Raw genomic sequence first — 19,819 nt, 5'->3', positions numbered from 1 at the left:
TTAACCCTAATTGCTCCTGTAAGTCGCTCTGGATAAGAGCGTCTGCTAAATGACTAAAATGTAAATGTAAAATGTACATACAATTAACTATAAGGTCCCTCAGTCAAGCAGTGAATTTCAAGCAGATTCAACCACAAAGACAAGGGAGGTTTTCCAATGCCTTGGAAAGAAGGGCACCTATTGGTAAAAAAAAAAGCAGACATTGAATATCCCATTGAGCATGGTGAAGTTATTCATTACACTTTCGATGGTGTATCAATAAACCCAGTCACTACAAAGACACAGACGTCCTTCCTAACTCAGTTGACGGAGAGGAAGGAAACCGCTCAGGGATTTCACCATGAGGCCAAAGGTGATTTTAAACCAGTTACAGAAAACTAAGGACGGATCAACAACATTTTAGTTACTCCACAACACATTTTCAAGTCTTGCCATACATTTTCAAGCCGATTTAAGTCAAAACTGTAACTAGGCCACTCAGGAACATTCAATGTCGTCTTGGTAAGTATCTCCAGTGTATATTTAGCCTTGCTTTTAAGGTTATTTTCCTGCTGAAAGGTGGATTTGTCTCCCAGGATCTGTTGGAAAGCAGACTGAACCAGGAAAACCGTACGAATATTATACGATCCAGGTTTCAAAGCTCTTAGAGATTTACCCAGAAAAAGACTCACAGCTGTAATCTCTGGCAAAGGTGATTCTAACATGTATTGACTCAGGGGGTTGAATACTTACCTAATCAAAATATTTTAGTGTTTTCTTTTCCATTAATAAAAAAAAACATTTTTAAATGTTCTTCCACTTTGACAGAGTATGTTGCATAGATTGTTGACAAAAAAATAAGACAATTAAATCCCTTTTAATCCCACTTTGTAACACAACAAAATGTGGAAAAAGTCAAGGGGTGTGACTACTTTCTGAAGGCACTGTATGCAATCCCCAATAACTGTGACAAAAATGTTGATGAATTGCCCAATGTCAATGTTGTTCTTTCAATATCAGCCCAATGTTCAACCATTTTAATGGAAATCAAAGATCCCAACATTTTACTATATTCTTGCTGTAATGGGAATGTACTAATAAAGTAATAATACAAAAAATGGTATACTGAAATGTTTTTTTGTGGATACATTTTGCTTTATATTGTGAAATGTGCAAATATCTAAGGCAGAGATTTTTCTTTCAACCTTATTTATTACTAAATATCATAATTGGTACAAAAAGACGAACAAACTGAAGGCAGTCCATCAGTCAGACGACTCTCTACATGTTCTTTAGTTTGGAAATGACTCCGTCTGGGTAGCACTTCTTGAAGCGAGCCACGACGTCAGGGTCCAAGAGGTGAATACCCTCCAATTGATTAGCAAGAGTTACCCTGAGAGAGAGAGAGAGAGAGAGAGAAATGAAGGCATAGAAAAATAGCCACATACAGACAGATACATAATCAAATAAATACACGTACCAGTTGGGTTGGACATTGTGAGGTCTGCCAAAGAGCTCAATCTTCCTGGTACCAGGTAAAAGTCTCTCAATCATCCCATAGATCTCATCTGGCTTGTGGCTGGTGGAACGCACCTAAGATAGGAGAAAGAGAGAGGTAGAGACAAAAGATGAGAGAGAGAGCAAGAGAGGGGTAGAGAGAGAGGTAGAGAGAGGGAGAGAGAGAGGTAGAGAGAGAGGTAGAGAGAGGGAGAGAGAGAGGTAGAGAGAGGTAGAGAGAGAGTTAGAGAGAGAGAGAGAGGGAGAGAGAGAGTTAGAGAGAGGTAGAGAGAGGGTAGAGAGAGGGAGAGAGAGAGAGAGAGGTAGAGAGAGAGGTAGAGAGAGGGAGAGAGAGTGGTAGAGAGAGGGAGAGAGAGAGGTAGAGAGAGAGGTAGAGAGAGAGGTGGAGAGAGAGGTGGAGAGAGGTAGAGAGAGAGAGAGAGAGTTAGAGAGAGAAGTAGAGAGAGGGAGAGAGAGAGGTAGAGAGAGAGGTAGAGAGAGAGGTAGAGAGAGAGGTAGAGAGAGGGAGAGAGAGAGGTAGAGAGAGAGGTAGAGAGAGGGAGAGAGAGGTAGAGAGAGGGAGAGAGGGAGAAAGAGGGGTAGAGAGAGGTAGAGAGAGAGGTAGAGAGAGAGGTAGAGAGAGGTAGAGAGAGGGAGAGAGGGGGGTAGAGAGAGGTAGAGAGAGAGGTAGAGAGAGGGAGATATAGGAGAGGGTTGAGTTAAAACATTCAGGGCTCTCTTAGGATTGGAATGTAACATCAAATGGATTCATTGTGTTTGACCCCTGACTTCGGCCACGATGACATCACAGTCCAGCCCTTTGTTGAATCCTTGGGGGCTTTCCTTCACACCCACCTGAGGAGAAACACACACACACACACAACTATACTACAATAACAGTAAATACACACAACTGACTGCACCACACTGCCCAGAGCAGAGCGCAGACTCGGATAAGATAAGAGGTATGATGCTGCACAACATATCACAACACATCACAAAATAACAAAATCTCTGTAACTGGTTGGTCTTCACCCAAATGATCTCAGCACGCTCATAGCTACAGTCAGATTGGACCAGTAAGTAAAGTCAACTCTGTCATAAAGGTTGATTAATAAAGACACTTACCACCAAAGACAGACCTTCTACATCCAACTCCGTAGCCCTAAAGGAACAAGATAGGGAGAGACATGGAGATTAAAACAGTCTATTGTATATTCTAAGTGAAACATGTCACTCAAAGCACCAATCAACATCAATCAATATCAGGAGTTTACGGCTTGTTATCATATAATTAAACCGCTCTCTGTCAGACCCTTTCTGCTGTAGTGCGTGTTCATTAGCATGCACTGCTCTCCTGGCAGCTGATTGGTTGATCAGTGACACACTATTCCACTCATATCTGATTAGTGGAGGTACCTGCCAGTCACCCAGAGGAAAAGGAAGCCGTCGTCCTGGAGGAAGGGGATGTGGAGCTTCCTCATCTCATTGTCCGTCAGAGTTCCGTCGGGCAGCCCCATGTGGATGTCCCAGGGAGGGTCGGCCATCACCACAGATAACTTTTCCAGGATGCGGCTGTCACAACAGATCCACTGTGAAACAGGTGTTGAGGAAAGAGCAGTCTCCAAGACTTGTCTGTATGCTTGTTGATGATGCGTCAGAGAGGGGAGAGAAGACTGGGCTTAGTCAAGAGGGTAGGGAAAAAAAAGATAGATCAGCCAATCATAAGAGACGTAATTGATTGAATGGAGAGCTCCAATGAGAAGGGAGAGTCCACTTAGAGATTCGATCAGCACAACAATAATTTTGGGGAGGGGATGATTAAATTAAGTATTGAATCAAAGATGAAGTCAGAAAATCAGGATTTCTTGATTAATCAAGAAAAATACATATTTGGGAGAGTATTTCTAAGACTGTGTGTAGCAGCACTGACCGGAAATGCTGCTTGGTGCAGGGCTGGGGTGTGAATCCGGACCGCATGCACTCCTTTTTGGTCCCGTGATCACAGAACTCCTGGACCTGAGTGCGACCGCATGAACGGAACTTCTCAACGATGGACTGTTCTTTAGCTTTGCTGGTGTTCAGCAGCTCCAGGATCACTCTGCTCATCTATAAACACACACATAATTGGGTTTTGATTTCGCAATTGACAGCGTGTGTGCCATTGACTGAATATTGGGCAGTATAATACGGTTTGTACTGTTATGGTTCAAACTACACCCAGGCTATCCCGATCTATTTCCCTTCCCTCTTCTGGGTTGTACTGTACCTTCTTGCTCTGCTGCTCCTTGGTAGATTGCTGGTTCAGCAGGCTCTCAATCTCCATGTCCAGGTGAGGGGTCTGCCCTTTACTGGTCCTGCCCTGTTTATCTGCCCCACCCATTCCTCCGCCAACCTTCCAATCAGAGGGCCTGGCCAGCTGGAAGCCGGTGCCAGGGTGATGGAGGAAGTGGGCGGAGGGGAGGGCGGGCTCTGAAAAGCAAGGGAGGTGCCTTATGGACGTTTATGGTGGGCTTGGTCCTCTGCTTTCTGCTTGGCCCCCATTCTCTGAGCTAAGGCCCCACCCCCAATCAAGGGCCAGAGTTGTGTGTGGTCCACGGAGATGACTAGCGTGGAGGAAGAGGAAGAGGAGGTGGCCATGGACGGCTGACTTACTTGGAAGAGCTCCTGGGCAGAGAACTTGAGCAGCAGACTCTGGATGCAGCCATGGGTGATGGGTGCTTAAGACTGTGGAGGAGAAATATAAAAGACAGGGATAAGAGAGAGGAAGGCAAGGAAAGGGAAAGGACAGGAAATGGAATGTCAATGTGATGCAGTCAAATCAAATCAAACTTTATTTGTCACATGCGCCGAATACAACACCGTGAAATGCTTACTTACAAGCCCTTAACAAACAAAGCAGTTCAAGAAAGAGTTAAGAAAAGATTTACTAAATAAACTAAAGTAAAACAACATTTAAAAAAACGAAAAGTAACTCAATAAAATAACAATAGCGAGGCTATATACAGGGGGTACCGGTACCGAGTCAATGTGCGGGGGTACAGGTTAGTACATGTAGGTAGGGGTAAAGTGACTATGCATCACTTTGTTAGTGATGGCAAAGTGGCTTATGAATGTCATAGCAATTACTCTTATCCAGTCTTCATTCAAATTAGCAATAGCAGTTAACAACACACACATATACACTGAGTGTACATAACATTAGGAACACCTGCTCTTGCCATGACATAGACTGACCAGGTGAATCCAGGTGAAAGCTATGATCCCTTATTGATGTCACTTGTTAAATCCACTTCAAATCAGTGTAGATGAAGGGGAGGAGACAGGTTAAAGATGGATTTTTAAGCCTTGAGACATGAGCTGCTGGTTTGTTCACACTCAACAGTTTCCTGTGTGTATCAAGAATGGTCCTCCCCCCAAAGGACATCCAGCCAACTTGGGGGAAGCATTGACACAACTGTGGGAAGCATTGGAGTCAACATGGGCCAGCATCCCTGTGGAACGCTTTCGACACCTTGTAGAGTCCATGCCCTGACAAATTGAGGCCGTTCTGAGTGCAAAAGGTGGGGTGCAACTCAATATTAGGAAACTCAATGTTTTGGGTACTTTCTATTATTGCTGTTCTGTACTTTTCTATGCAAATATAGTAGACCTTGGTCACAGGGATACGCACTCACAGTGTTGAGCTCATCAGTGATGGTCAGATGAATCAGTGGGCAGGGAGCGGCTCAGGTCAGACAGATATCCCAGGAGTCTCTTCTCTAGTTCGGGGTCCGGGGGCGTTCAGCCTCCTCCTGGGGGGCGCTGGTCCTGGACGTTCACTCCATGCAGCAGCCCCTTCACCACTGCTGCCTCCCACCTCTGAGAATAGATAACCCCCAAGTTGTAAATCACATTGGCAGTAACAACAGTGCTTATGCAGACTAAGAGCTTTGCTCACTCACAATCACTAGTATCTGGACCATACAGCTATGGGTCCACAGACAATGCACAAACATTAACATTTGCTTTACTTTTTATTGTCTATCTTCCTTTCCACCTTTCGCTAGCTAGCTAACATTAGCATAAACATACCTGCAGCTAGCCAGCAGATCCGACCCGCTTGCTTACAGCTGCACTAGGGTCGGACAGTCTTCCTGTGTAGATTAAAACCACTTAAATGTAAAGTCCCCATATTTGGGGACCCTATTTGATTTTTTTTATTCAATTCAGTCTGGTATGAGAACGGTAGCCCCTACCTTCAAATCTTTGGTGTGACTTACTACCATATATGGGCATACGAATTTATAAGGGCAGGCCGAGCCAATTACCTCATTTCAAGATGGCTGCTACCTACGTTCTGGATAGCGTTGTGAAGCATAAACGAAATAAACAAGGAATACGTTGATACACACCGAAAGCCGGGACTCCACAGATCATAAAGATGTCTTATTTGTCTGTCTGACTGTGACCTGCCGTTATTGATCACCAGCCCTGAGAGTCAAAATGTTTATTTTACACAACGTTTTCACCAAACAGCAAACATTTACATTTACATTTACGTCATTTAGCAGACGCTCTTATCCAGAGCGACTCACAAATAGGTGCATTCACCTTATAGCCAGTGGGACAACCACTTTACAATGTTTTAAAAAAAAAAAATTTGGGGGGGGGGGGGGGGGGGGTAAGGGGGGGGTAGAAGGATTACTTTATCCTATCCCAGGTATTCCTTAAAGAGGTGGGGTTTCAAATGTCTCCGGAAGGTGGTGAGTGAGTTCGCTGTCCTGGCGTCGTGAGGGAGTTTGTTCCACCATTGGGGTGCCAGAGCAGCGAACAGTTTTGACTGGGCTGAGCGGGAACTATGCTTCCGCAGAGGTAGGGGAGCCAGCAGGCCAGAGGTGGACATCTTACATTACATTTTACATTAACGTCATTTAGCAGACGCTCTTATCCAGAGCGACTTTCATGAGCAATTAGGGTTAAGTGCCTTGCTCAAGGGCACATCGGCAGATTTTTCACCTAGTCGGCTCGGGGATTAGAACCAGCGACCTTTCGATTACTGGCACAACGCTCTTAACCACTAAGCTACCTGCCGCCCAAGGTAAGCTTCGATTTGGTCTGTGTTTGAGCTATGGCTACATGGGGGGTATCAAATTAATCATTCGGTTGGTAGGAACAAATCTAGCCTATTGCCAATATCTGATGATGTATGACTTAATGGAAACATTGAATGTCCACTGAGTGACTATAGCTTTGCCCTTCAAAAATATAATGTTGACTGCTTATGCGCTGTAGGCATCCATTACACAGGGGATTGGCTACTATGGCACCTTGACAGTCTTGTAGCCAATGAGATAAGCTTTCCAGGGATATGCGGTTGACCTGAGTGGGACAAAGCAAGAGGCACATCCAGTGTGCAAAAACAGTGCAATTACCACATTCGGACACTTTGGAGCGGTTGAAAGGACACTTGAATGTACCCTGGATACCCATAACACCACCACAATGTTTGAGTGAAATTGATATGGTAGAAATTGTGTTTTTATATTAAACAAATAGCATTTAGGGATTGCAAATATGTAATATCACTGGATAAATCTAATTTACAGACATATGCCACTTTGGAGAGGTTTAGGGATACTTGGAAACATCCCGTGACCACACCTGACACCACTTACTAAAACATCTGCCTATTTCTAGTTGTTAGGTCTATCAATCCCTTTTTTTTCTGATATTCTTCACATGTTGTGGAAGCCATCTAATGTGTTTCCAGCTCTAGTCATCAATAATTCACTTATAGCTTGTCAATGAAAGATGACTTTCAAAATAAAATAAAATGTTGAAACTGTTATTTTGTGTGTGCTTGATCTTGTGTATTCTGAACTATGTAACTCCTATTTATCTTCTGATCATTTCCTCATAATCTCCCAGATGTCTTCTTTCCAAATATACAACGTTTTTGCATGTAATTACACATGAATAGCAGTTACTTTTGGGTATGTCTATTTAGGCGGAAATCTACATTTTGCCATTACATTTAAGAGGTTTTAAAACACCGTGGAGCCGGCGTGAGATATGGCTTGGAAAACATACCTCAATCCAGGGATGAGAAATGTGTTTTACTCCAAATTGTCCCATTAGTAGAGAATAGCGCTGCGATGGATAGCAGCCGTTTTATGGGCTCCTAACAAATTCTGCTATTTTGTGTGTTTTCCAAAATTGCTGCTGTGGCTTCTGCTACCTAGCATGAGGACGAAAACGACCGTTTTCTGGAAAAACATGCAGTCATTCAATCTTCTCAGTGTAACAGTTGGGATAATGGGACAATTCGGAGAACAAGACATTTCTCCTCCCTGGATGGAGATACATTTTCTGAGCCATATCTCGCAAGGCTCCGCAGGGTTTCCACCAGTCAAAATTGGCTATATCATAAAAATTCATGGAATTATTGTTTTGCTTTTTGGTCTTAATTTAAGGTTAGGGTTAGTTAGGCCAACAGTTAGCAGTGTGGTTATGGTTAGGTTTAAAATCTTATTTTAAGAAGAGAAATTGTAGAACAAGGCAGAGTTTATAACTTTGTGGCTGTGGTAACTAGTAACTAGTATTTGCATAAAGTTTAGCTTCCCCGCCCTGTTTACATCCCTCGCCCATGCTCGCATCGCCCAATGGTCCCCCGCATGAGCGGCTTCAGTCGTTTCATCGTCCCTTGCCTAAACATCAATCTGTTACCATAGTTACTCAAAGGATATCAGTCAAATAAATTTACATTTACATTTTAGTCATTTAGCAGACGCTCTTATCCAGAGCGACTTACAGTTTATTGAGTGCATACACTATTCTATATATATATATTTATTTTTTTCATACTGGCCCCCCATGGGAATCGAACACACAACCCTGGCGTTGCAAACGCCATGCTCTACCAACTGAGCTACCTCCCTGCTGGCCATTCCCTCCCCTAACCTGGACGACGCTGGGCCAATTGTGCGCCGCCCCATGGGTCTCCCGGTCACGGCCAGCTACGACAGAGCCTGGATTCGAACCAGGATCTCTAGTGGCACAGCTAACACTGCGATGCAGTGCCTTAGACCACTGCGCCACTCAGGAGACCCATTGTTGTAAAAAAGACGCAATAGCCTCTACAAGGCACAATGTTGAACAAAATTATATTTACACTTACTTTACCGGTTGTACATGCTTTGGTTCTTTTGGCGGTAAGAAATGGAGATAGGGTATCCATGGGAAAGTGTTGTTTACTTGACTTGCGGCGCAGGTAGGTTCTCTTGCTTGTATTTTAAATATGTTGACGCATTGCATAATATGTAAACAATTGCCGAATGTAACAATGTAGTCCACCTAAGCACTTTCCTTGCAATAAGATGGAAGCGTTTGTTGTTCGGTTAAACGGCCATTATTGTGCAAGTGTTTGTCACTTATATTGAAAATACAAACTGGAAATACAAACGATATAGACCAGCATCCTGAAGGTCGGGTTGATAACACTACTCTGTGGATATTTTGTCTGACATTCATTCACATTTACATTTTAGTCATTTAGCAGACGCTCTTATCCAGAGCGACTTACAAATTGGTGCATTCAATTTATGATAGCTAGTGAATAGTTGTATTGTTGTCTCAGGCAACCACATCGAAGGGTTGTGTGACAAACAGTAGCCGTTTTGTATTACACTCCCACCTAGTGTCAAACCCATGTAGGCATGAGGAAATGCATAAGTAATCAACACTGAGTGACTGAAATCAAGATATTGGTCTGATAGCATTAGCATTTTTGGGACAATATATAGATGTTTTAACTACTGAGCACCAGATTTCCGTCCAGATATGTTTATGATAAGCTTTATATATATAATAGAAGTGTTATTAAACCAATACATAATCATTTACTTGAATATTGAGCGGTAACACCCGAAACACCTTTATTTTCACTTCGGTTAAGGTTAATCATCTGCAAATCAATATTCCACTTAAATTGTCTATTGTGAATTTTACAAAAACATTTAATTAACTTGCAATAAGTTGCACTGAAACTTGCTGATTATGTATGATCGAATAAGAAAACGCTGAGTTAGAATGTGTCTAGCAGGTTAACTACAATGGATCTTTCCCACTGTAGTTAGAGGAATTCTGTAACATTTGACTTAATCCAGCACCCAAATAAATTATCAAAAAAAACACCAAGCCAAATGTAGTTTGTTTCTTAATTGAAAGAGCAAAACAATGGCACCAGGGCAATTTAAGTCAGTAAGAAACTGAGATACCAAATGAGGTGGACCATACTTTTCTCGTCAAATGATTTTGAAAAAACTTCTACTCAAAAACTGGAAATCAAATGAACCTACATCACTATGACAGTGGATTAATCAAATGTATTATTTAAATATTGAAAAGGTGTGGGCTAGAGAAAAATAGAACAGTGCAATTTGAGGCCAGATGGCATAGAGTGCTACAAGCACTGGAAAATTCCAGCGGATTAAGGATGAGCGGGAGTGTGGTTGAGACATACGTGATGTATATGGTTGTGGTGGGAACATGTGGGTCTGAGCAGGTGTAATGTCATTGATGTTTGTTGAAATTTGTGTGCGTCGGTTTATTGGTCTTTTGTTTATGTATGCTTGTTATTGTTTGAGAAAATTGTAAAATCGTACAAAAAAAGAAATGTAAGAGTATGTATGAATGGTAAATTAATGTACTTTTTTCTTTGAAAAAAAAACACACAAAATTTGATAAAATGTTTCCAATCCATGGAAACACGCTGCAGAATCCAAACCAAGTACACATCGTATACTCAGCCTCCTTCCTTCACTCCTGAACATTCCTACCTGCAAAAGGACCAACATTTACATTACATTTTAGACCAACTACACGGACAACTGGTAAAGTATCATTTTATTCAGCATTCTGGCTTGTAGAGGTCGTGAGAGGAAACTTTCCTGATCTAATTTCTGCCCGACGTAGAATTCGATGCAATTCAACGTCGGGTCTTCAGGCTGCATCGCCCCTAGCCTAACGTGCTCTGTAGAGTGCTTGTGTCATTGCGTTAAATTGGTACGCAGCATCATCTGGACATGTGTGCAACAAAAGTTCTACATTCACCTTCTGTTACCATTTCTGTCAAGCCGTCTACGCAAGGCAAACGCAGCATTCCATTGGAAATGAATGTACTTCTGGTGTACCAAAACGCAATAACACTGTCGGTATGATCGTGGCGACCTGCAGCGTGATGCGTGGGGTCTTTCCGTCGCCTCTGCAGTCTCTCTCGCAGCGAGTCCAGCTGCTTGTGTGCCTGGATGTTGCTCCACGTATTCGACATTTCGAGTCGGCGCTTTCGCGAAAATAAATTGAAAACTGAGCATGCAAGATGAGTTAGTTTAGCGGCATGTGGACCAAATTACTGTACGTGTGGACACGGCTCGCACTGTCGGACTAGCAACAACAATACATGAATGGTTCCCCCTTGTTGGAGGAAAATCTAACAGGTAACCTTTCTTAAAATGATACGATTTCATTGCAAGTCGGATTTGTCACCTCTCAGAACAAGTTGAAATAATATGTTTAGGCATGTTAGGTCGTGACTATTTTAAATACATCGATTTGTTCAAATGAGCACAAGACGGATGTGTTTTGGAAACGGACACATTTCCGGTTAGAAAAGGGTCACTTCCGGTAAAACGCGTGTTTTAATGTCTATGGGTCAACAACTATCCAAACTTAGATAGTTCATTAGTTAGCAATCTGCGGTAAAAAAAAAAAAAAAAAAAAAAAAAAAGTCGCTTTAGTACATTCAGTACATAAGAGTTGTTTAGCAACCAATATGTTAATATTCTCCAGCTACTGCACACCCCTCTAGGCCAGCAGGAGCCGTGTTTTCAATGTAGTATTCTTCTTCCAACAACCACTGGAAAAGATGGCGGAAGTGGAGAAGGATGGTGATTCTGCGGCTGACAAAGATGACTTACAGATCTTAAAGGTATTGTCAAATATAACGCTATAATCCCTGCATGTAATATATAGTCATGAGTTTTCTTAACCTGACTATTTTAATGAACGTCTTATCTAACGTTAGACATAGCCCTTCTTTCCTTTGATGGTACGTTAGCTAGTTAGCTCTCCTCCACTCGTTACTATAACAACTGACACCAACTGTCATATTAATCGACCAAAATCTGTTTGTGGTTGATTTTAGAAATCTTCAACCCGAGTTGGTTGTCTATAAATCTGCCGAGCCATCCGTTTTCTCTATATGTTTATACATCAAGGTCCTCAGTTAGCTATCTAGCTTTGTATGGTGTGCAACGTTCTTACAATCTCTCTCCATCTTGGCTACTAGTAGCCAGCTAACGTTAGCGCCTGAGACGTCTAGATGCAGCCGTCTAAGTTAGTTAGCCAAACTTGCTGTGTCATCATCCTTCATAGCCCAAAATGTATTCTTAAGGAGCCTACCTTTACTCCTTAAGGTCCATGGTCAGGACCTTATATGATACTGTATCTTCAGAGGTAGACTCTCTGGCAGCCAAATACTCCATCTAAACGTGAATCGATTCTAAATTGCGATACATTTCTAGAAAAGCCCTTTACTTTCATATCACATAAAAATAATTTCACAAATGCAAAAGATACACTTACTGTACACCGTTTTAACCGGCTTTATCACAGTTGTAGCCGAAAGTATTTTTGAGTGACTACACATTTCTGGCAGCCTTCTTCCATTACACACAGGTGTTCGGATGCCAGATAGCTAATTAGCACAGGTGGTCCCTCTGTCTTCCGTCTGTCTACTGTAAACACTCGCTGTAACATGGAGATATGGCCGTGTGGGAACACAACTAATCCTAACCTTATAAAGGTGTGTATCAATCTAACCTTTTATTTTTGAAAGTTATATCTCACTGCTATGGAAGATACGGTTCTTATGCTTTCAAAACCCTACCGCGAGCGATGCATGTTAATGTTAAGACTGACAGAAGACGCCTTCTTGAAATGCAATGTAATGGAATTTAGAGTCATGATCAAGGGCTACATCCCTCATTGCCAATGAGCATGCATGCATCCAATCATGCAAGGGTCCTAGCCTCATCAAGTAAATTTGCAGTCCAGTCCTATTCAGCAACACATTGCAAAATTATATTCTTGTATCATGGCTCTGCCTCTCATCATGCATCTAGTTTCGCTCTCTGGTATCAATACCATGGTATCAATACCAGTTTCCCTCTCTCTTTCTGGGTCAGGAACTAGTGGATGAGTTGTATCATTTTCGGGATCATTACTTTGAGACTCATAGTGTGGAGGATGCAGGGAGGAAACAGAGTGATGTGGCACAGGAGATGGAAAAGACTCGAATGAAGCTTGGGGAGAAAGAAGGTGAGATAACAGAACCGAAAAGGAAGGCTTGTTGTGGTTTAGTAACTACACATGTAAAAATAATATACTGACATTTTGCATGCTAGCTTTGTATCCATTTGGCATTTTAATGTTAAGTTACACATATTTTACCGCACTATTCAGTACTCACACTTGCCTGACTAGAGAGGGATCTCTTTATGCATTATTTATTAATCAATGACTTACATAACTAAGATTCTATTTGTGGCCACCCATCTCATCCAGTCTTATAAGCACTATTGACGTCCACCAGCCAGCTCTCTCATGCAGTAGCAATTGAGGCTGGGGAAGAGGTTATATAAGCACAGTGCTGACTGAGTTTAGCTTTGCCTCCATTTGACATCTAATATGTGGGGTTACATCTTTAAACACACAAAATAATTCAATTGACTAGAGAATCATCTCTGTCATCCCTTTGTCTTCTTCAGAGTCGTATAAGCACAGCGCTGAGTTCCTGCTTCTGCGGGGCCGCTGCCTCGGGGTGGCTCCAGAGTTTAGCACCACCGCCGAGGAGTGCCTGTCCCGGGCCGTGAAGCTGGAGCCTGGGCTGGTGGAGGGCTGGAACACCCTGGGGGAGCAGTACTGGAAGAAAAGAGACCTGACCACCGCCAAGACCTGCTTCACTGGAGCCCTGCAGCAGGTTAGCAATACATTTTATTTGCATAGCTGTGCGTTATTTAATTTATAGACAGCAGGAATTACAAAGCTTTTGAGGTTAACTGGAGAGAGAGATGTCAGCTGTTTCTCTCAGCCTTCCAAGCCATAACTCTTGCTCTCCCATTGTTTCCACCTTTCTTTGTCTCTCTCTTTCTTTGTTTCTTTTGTTCACAAAGGTCTCTTTTATCCTCTATTCTTATATCATTTAAATTGACCTACACCCAAACCAATATCCATTGATAATTATTTTTTAAGGAGTGGGGCAGATACTTTTTTTGTTTGTTGCTTTATTGAAAAGCGAGTGCAGTGATGGAAAGATGGGGACTATAAATGAAGGGTGAGTCAAAGGGCAGTGGGCCGGATTCGAACCCATGCCGAATCTGGCATACGTTTGCTGGACCACACAGGCCACAATATCCCATTTTTAAAAAAGTTGACTTTTCATGGTTTTCTGTATTATCCTTATTACATTTATTTTCTCCCTTCCTCCCAGAGTAAGAACAAGGTGTCTCTACGCAGTCTGTCCATGGTGCTGAGGCAGCTACCAGGAGGGGGCGGTGATGAGCAGGGGAAGAGGGTGCTGGAGAGTGTGGACATGGCCAGGCAGGCTGTCCAGCTGGACGTCACTGACGGAACCTCCTGGTGTGAGTATGATGGGTAGTCTCATAACAGATATTCATATTTTACAATGGTGATGGGTTTTGAGAATAGAGTGTGGGGGACATGGGGTTACTGGGGCGGAGTATGGGTACAGTTACATACGATGGAGGTGTGGATGGGTCTAAGCATGGAGGGAAATGATTTTGGCTGTAATTCATGTTCTCGAAAGAGAGGATAAAAGAACAGCGGTTTATGTAAATGTTGGTATGAGAAGAATGTCTTATAGTGCTGAATATGAGTGGAACGTTGATGATTTATTGGTATATTTTGACAGACATCCTGGGAAACGCCTACATCTCCCTGTTCTTCACCTGCGGACAGAATCCACAGATGTCTCAACAGGCTCTGAGTGCCTATGCACAGGCTGTGAGTGTATATATCTACACACACACCAAACTGGGTTGTTTTTACAAAGCCTGACAGGACCGTATGGGCGGGTGAATTTGATTCTCAGGCAATAACCATTGTTCAGCAACCCTATATAATTCCTTCCCTTTCTGTTCTCTCTCTCTCAGGAGAAAGTGGACCGAACAGCAACCTCCAACCCCGATCTACACTTCAACAGAGCCACGGTAACACATTGTTTACATATTCTGTTATGATTGTTACAATAGGCATGTGATAAATGAATTCCATTAGAAAAATGCATGTGAAAGAAAACTGAAACTAATGATTGTTCCATGCCTGTGTCCCCTCCTTCAGTTGTTCCAGTATGAGGAGATGTTTGGGTCTGCGCTGGGGGGGTACAGTCGGGCTGCGGCCCTGGACCCCGCGTGGGAGGAGCCTCCAGAGAGGGAGAGACAGCTGCTGGAATACCTGGAGAAACTCACAGCACTCACAGAGAACAAGGTAGGACAGGAGAACCGGCACACATTCTCATAGATAAACTGGACAGGGCACATCAGTCTCCAACCTATATCTATCAGCAGTTCATGGGATCTGTGTAGGATGTAAATAAAGAAATACGAACGCATTTCTTGGCAACTCTTTATTACCATTCACTAATGCAAAGGAAAGTGTGCACCAGTGACTCGGTTAATAAGGAAGTGGTCAGATGACGCAGATGCTAAGCTAGCACAAACTGGAACATGTTCCGGGATTCATCCGATGGCATTGAGGAGTACACCACATCAGTCACCGGTGCACTTGCACATTTACTCTGTACCGGTACCCCCTGTATATATAGCCTCCCTACTGTTATTTTACATTTTAGTCATTTAGCAGACGCTCTTATCCAGAGCGACTTACAGTTAGTGAATATATATATATATTTTTTTTTATACTGCCCCCCCCCCCTGGGAAACGAACCCACAACCCTGGCGTTGCAAACGCCATGCTCTATCAACTGAGCTACATCCCTGCCGGCCATTCCCTTCCCTACCCTGGACGACGCTGGGCCAATTGTGCGCCGCCCATGAGTCTCCCGGTCGCGGCCGGCTGCGACAGAGCCTGGATTCGAACCAGGATCTCTAGTGGCACAGTTAGCACTGCAATGCAGTGCCTTAGACCACTGCGCCACTCAGTGCTGTTCTTTAATTAATTGTTATTTTTATTCTTTACTTATCTATTATTTTCTCTTAACTGCATTGTTGGTTAAGGGCTTCTAAGTAAGCATTTCACTCTAAGGTCTACCTACACCTGTTGTATTCGCCCATGTGGCAAATAAAATTAGATTAGATGTATTTCACCAGTAGGTGGCGGCAGAGTACTATGCTTTCCCACTGGTTAGTCTGCTACACTTTCACCCATACAGGGGAAGGTGAAGGCCCGGCGCCTGCGAACGATGCTCTCCAACCTCAGCACGTTGGCCCTGGGGCCGTGCTCCTCCCCTCAGTTCCGCTCCCCCGCAGGCCGCATTGGGAGCCTGGAGCCCCGCAACCTGTCTGCCCTGACACACGGCCACAACGCTGGGGTGGCTGCCCTGGGCAAGGTGGTGTTCAGCCTGGCCTCTGAGGGACGCATGGCCTTGTGAGTTTACCTTCTTCTAGTGATAGACTGCTATCTGTAATGTGGGACCTGCTGTGTACTTTGTGTGTCTTTGTTTGTATACATGTTTCTTTATGCATTTAGAGAATGATGGCGTTTTGTGTCCCTTCGCTTTAAAAAAAATATTGTTTTCATACTATACAGTGCATTCCATTGGTTGAACATGGAGTTTTATGATGAGTTGTCCTCTTACTGTACGTTATCTATGGTGGATAGACAGTAATGTGACTGTCTCTCTGCCTCCCAGTACGTTTGGCATGGTGGACAGTGAGGAGACCTGCTGCGTGATCATGGTCTATAACACAGCAGACAGTTGGGGTGTTCTGATTGGAGACTCAGTGGTCATCCCAGAGCCCCAGGTCAAACGCCACAGTGTAACCCACAACAACCAGGTCAGTCCCTCTCTCCAGCTTACATGGACCACTGCACACGACTGGTGATAGGAATATTATAACATGATGTTTGATGAGTGGCGCAGCATCTCAGTGCTAGAGGCGTCACTACAGACCCTGGTTCGATTCCAGGCTGTATCACAATCCGGACGTGATTGGGAGTCCCATAGGGTGGCGCACAATTGGCCCAGCGTCATCCGGGTTTGGCCGGGGTAGGCCGTCATTGTAAATAAGAATTTGTTCTTAACTGACTTGCCTAATTAAATAAAGGTTCATAAAATAAAATAAAAAGTGAAAACAGGTCAGTGTCAACAGCAAAATGCAGTACTTGTGCTATAAACATACACAAAGCATCTGACTAGAATACAAACTGTTTGCACTGTCCAAAGACAGAAATCCTCTCTGCATTTTGTTAATGAAACATCATACCTAACGCAAATCTTGATACTCACGACATTTCTGATTCTCTGATATTTTTTCTCTTCTCCCCTGTGCCTCCTGCAGACGTTTGACTTCCGCAGTATACGAGTGGACTCCCCCCTACTCCTCATCGTCAATGGCAAGAGACAGAACGTCCAGGCTCAGACTGCAGCCTCCGTCAGTTACAAGCCCCAGAGTGAATAAGAGGAGGGGGGGTAGAGGGAGGGGGGCGGAGGGAAGAAGTATGATGAGCATTTGCCAGTTTTGTTTTTTCTGTGTGTTTTGTAAATAGTAGATCCTTGTTATGTTAAAGCCTTTAGGAATACACTGTTTGTACATATTTATAAATATTTTATTTTTTATTTTGTGGGAGGGAGGGAGGCTAGGGGATTTTGTAAATGACTGACTACAATATGATAATAATTGTGATGACAATGATGTCAGACTTATGGGTTCAAGACATTAAAACAAACATCCCCATTCCCCAAATATTGTGTCTTTCTCCAATGTGGACATGATTTCACATGCATGCTTTATCGTTAGCTTTATATAGTTGATCGTCTTTCACTGGAAGGTAGTCAAACCTTTCAGTGAAAAAAAACATTTTAGTAGAATAATCATAACATACAGCATTCTTACAATGGTCATGCTGAATTTTATTGACAAAATAAGTGCAAACATAAAAGTTGTATTGGAGCATTTCATCAAGATACAGTAACTTCAGGTAAGAAAAAGGCAACCACAACTACAATATGAATATCAAACCTGACAGTCTACACTAAGGATGGTTATCTAAGATAAGGCTGTCATTGATCAAGGAGCCAGGTACCTAACCAGCGTTACCTCAGTCATAGAAATATAATTATTCTATTCATTCTAATCCGGGAGTTCTAGAATTGTAATTCTAGTCTCAGTATTTCTTGAGTAAGGCCCGGCCCCTGTCTCTGGCAGGTGAGCTGAACTGGAAGAAGGTCTTGGCTCCAGCATCGGGCTCCAGGGAGGAGAAAAGGCGGCTGTCACCCTCAGGCCCCATGCACAGGAAGTGAGGACTCCCCCGGGGAGAGGGCTGCCTGACCACCCCTGGGAAACAGGTAGGAGGTTGAATCTCCAGAACTGGTATTCTCTATGCCTCTTTTATACCTTTTGTTTAAGAGGCAAGTCCTGAGTTAAGACAAGCAGGCTGAACTCAAACTTTCAGGCAAATTCCCTAATGACATACACAGACAGAACTCCAAGATGTGTCTCTAATCAGGATTCAGACCCATCTCCCCATGTTTCTCACTCTTTCTTCCTACTCCCACTCTCTAACCTGTGTTGAACTCGGGGGGTCCTGGCTGGCGTGGTGCCTCTCTGTCCCCCACCACCATGTTGCGTAGCCTCAGCGAGTCATAGAGCCCCTGTAGCTTCTGGTACTGCCTGTTCCTCTCCATCAGACGCTCTGACACTTCACTGTACTTCCTCTTGTACTCCTCCATCACCTGAAAGAGACATGAGAGGGATACCAAGGAGATGGAGAGTGATAACGAGGTAGAGTGTATATAAGAAGGCTAAATAAAAGTGATTTGGGTTATGGTTAGAGCTGAGCATTCATTTCGGGTGGTGAAGGGCCACAGTGGGTGGCTGGGTGCAAGGCATTTGTTCCTAGTCGAGCAGCACTAATTGTGATGAGTTGAATCAGGTGTTAGTGTACAAATGGAGCAAAAGCCTGCACCCAAAGGGAGACTAAGCTTGCCCACTCCAGGGTCTGATGTGACGTAAAGGTGGTACCTTCTTCAGTGAGGAGACCTCCCCTCTCATGGCGTTGAGCTCCAGCTCTCTGCTCTGGTTCTGCTGGGTTAGCACCTTCTCCATCTGTTTCACCTGACCCTCGGCCCGGGACAGACTGTACTCCTGGAACATATGCTCCTGGTGCACCTGCAACACACACACACATGCATGTCGGACACACGCACTGTGAGAAGGGGATGGTATAACATAGATTTGACACTCACATTTCTTGAATTGTGTCCTTCATCCCTTGTCCTGGGGACCCACATGGTGTGCAGGCTTGGTTTGAGCAGTAGAATCAGGTGTGTTAGTACCAGGCTGGAACAAAAGCCCGCACACCCGGAGGGTCTCCTGGACCAGGCCTGATATAAACAATGGTGTAATTCAATACTGTGAATGTCATAGGCAACACACTGACAGACCTGGTAGGTCCAGAAGGCCAGGGCACGGGCGCTTATGTCCAGCACCGTCTCTGGCCTCAGTCCCGCCAGCACCATGGCCTTGTACTCCTCAGAAGGCGACAGCTCAGTGCGCACGATGTCCAGCTTCCCCGAGAGTGCAGAGGAGCAGGCCGGGCATATTGCCGGGGAGCGGCTGAACTCTCCGGATCCATGTTGGTCACAGAAGGCGTGTGAGCAGGCTGTGACCCAGGCGAACCCACACAGCTTCACCCGACACTTCGAGTAGTTGCAGAGCAGAGTGTCGTCGCACATAGACATGGCTGTCTGGGACAACAACAACTTGGTGAAACTTCAGATACACTCACTTCACACACAGAGGTTGATGATGTAACGTTTCATCATGCAAGGTATGCAACAACCAACCTCCGCCATCCTTAGCATAGCATGCTAGCTAACTGTCTCGCCACACAGACTGCTACTACAAATAACTGTAACGTTAGTTCTAACATTTCTTTATGAAATTAGTAGCTAGCTACAACTCTATAAAACGTTAGCTGTGTACGACACTCAATGGGTTTAGCAAACGTACCTGTTTAATTGGGCAAAACTCGGACCTTTGAGGAATGTTTTGATGCTAAAGGTTTCCTAGCTAGCTACACGTCTTTGAAGCGGGCTGGAATG

General features: G+C 43.8%; 3 protein-coding genes across 4 annotated transcripts; 1 reads left to right on the top strand and 2 right to left on the bottom strand.

The window, feature by feature from the left end:
• Positions 1 to 1,260: 1,260 nt before the first annotated feature.
• mettl3 (methyltransferase like 3) lies at positions 1,261 to 10,826 on the bottom strand (the record flags this gene model as incomplete). Its single annotated transcript, XM_084165814.1, is given in 16 exon segments — positions 1,261 to 1,372; positions 1,460 to 1,572; positions 2,266 to 2,331; positions 2,605 to 2,641; positions 2,896 to 3,072; positions 3,074 to 3,109; positions 3,111 to 3,130; positions 3,406 to 3,585; positions 3,746 to 3,894; positions 3,897 to 3,969; positions 3,973 to 4,197; positions 4,201 to 4,203; positions 5,154 to 5,180; positions 5,182 to 5,257; positions 5,259 to 5,337; positions 10,687 to 10,826. Coding segments are annotated over 16 exon segments (1,473 nt in total). The 5' UTR covers positions 10,787 to 10,826.
• Positions 10,827 to 11,186: 360 nt separating this feature from the next.
• ttc5 (tetratricopeptide repeat domain 5) lies at positions 11,187 to 17,456 on the top strand. 2 transcript variants are annotated; one of them, XM_084166032.1, is made up of 10 exons: positions 11,187 to 11,443; positions 12,702 to 12,834; positions 13,284 to 13,495; positions 14,006 to 14,156; positions 14,447 to 14,538; positions 14,688 to 14,744; positions 14,875 to 15,021; positions 15,926 to 16,140; positions 16,406 to 16,550; positions 17,055 to 17,456. In XM_084166032.1, the coding sequence occupies exons 1-10, from the start codon at positions 11,381 to 11,383 to the stop codon at positions 17,172 to 17,174; spliced, it is 1,335 nt and encodes a 444-aa protein (XP_084022158.1). In that variant the 5' UTR covers positions 11,187 to 11,380; the 3' UTR covers positions 17,175 to 17,456. The 2 variants fall into 2 exon arrangements, with proteins under 2 accessions (XP_084022158.1, XP_084022159.1); XM_084166033.1 differs by lacking the exon at positions 11,187 to 11,443 and adding an exon at positions 12,173 to 12,319.
• A 424-nt stretch (positions 17,457 to 17,880) lies between these two features.
• Positions 17,881 to 19,456, bottom strand: ccnb1ip1 (cyclin B1 interacting protein 1; the record flags this gene model as incomplete). The annotated part of the gene is made up of 4 exons (XM_084166037.1): positions 17,881 to 18,050; positions 18,280 to 18,448; positions 18,738 to 18,884; positions 19,160 to 19,456. The coding sequence occupies 4 exons, from the start codon at positions 19,454 to 19,456 to the stop codon at positions 17,881 to 17,883; spliced, it is 783 nt and encodes a 260-aa protein (XP_084022163.1).
• Between the last annotated feature and the right edge of the window lie 363 nt (positions 19,457 to 19,819).

The sequence above is a fragment of the Coregonus lavaretus genome (genome assembly GCF_964263955.1).
Source record: "Coregonus lavaretus genome assembly, chromosome: 7".
NCBI lineage: Eukaryota > Metazoa > Chordata > Actinopteri > Salmoniformes > Salmonidae > Coregonus > Coregonus lavaretus.
The sequence above is the reverse complement of the archived record's forward strand: the minus strand, read 5'-3'. Positions and strand labels throughout refer to the sequence as shown.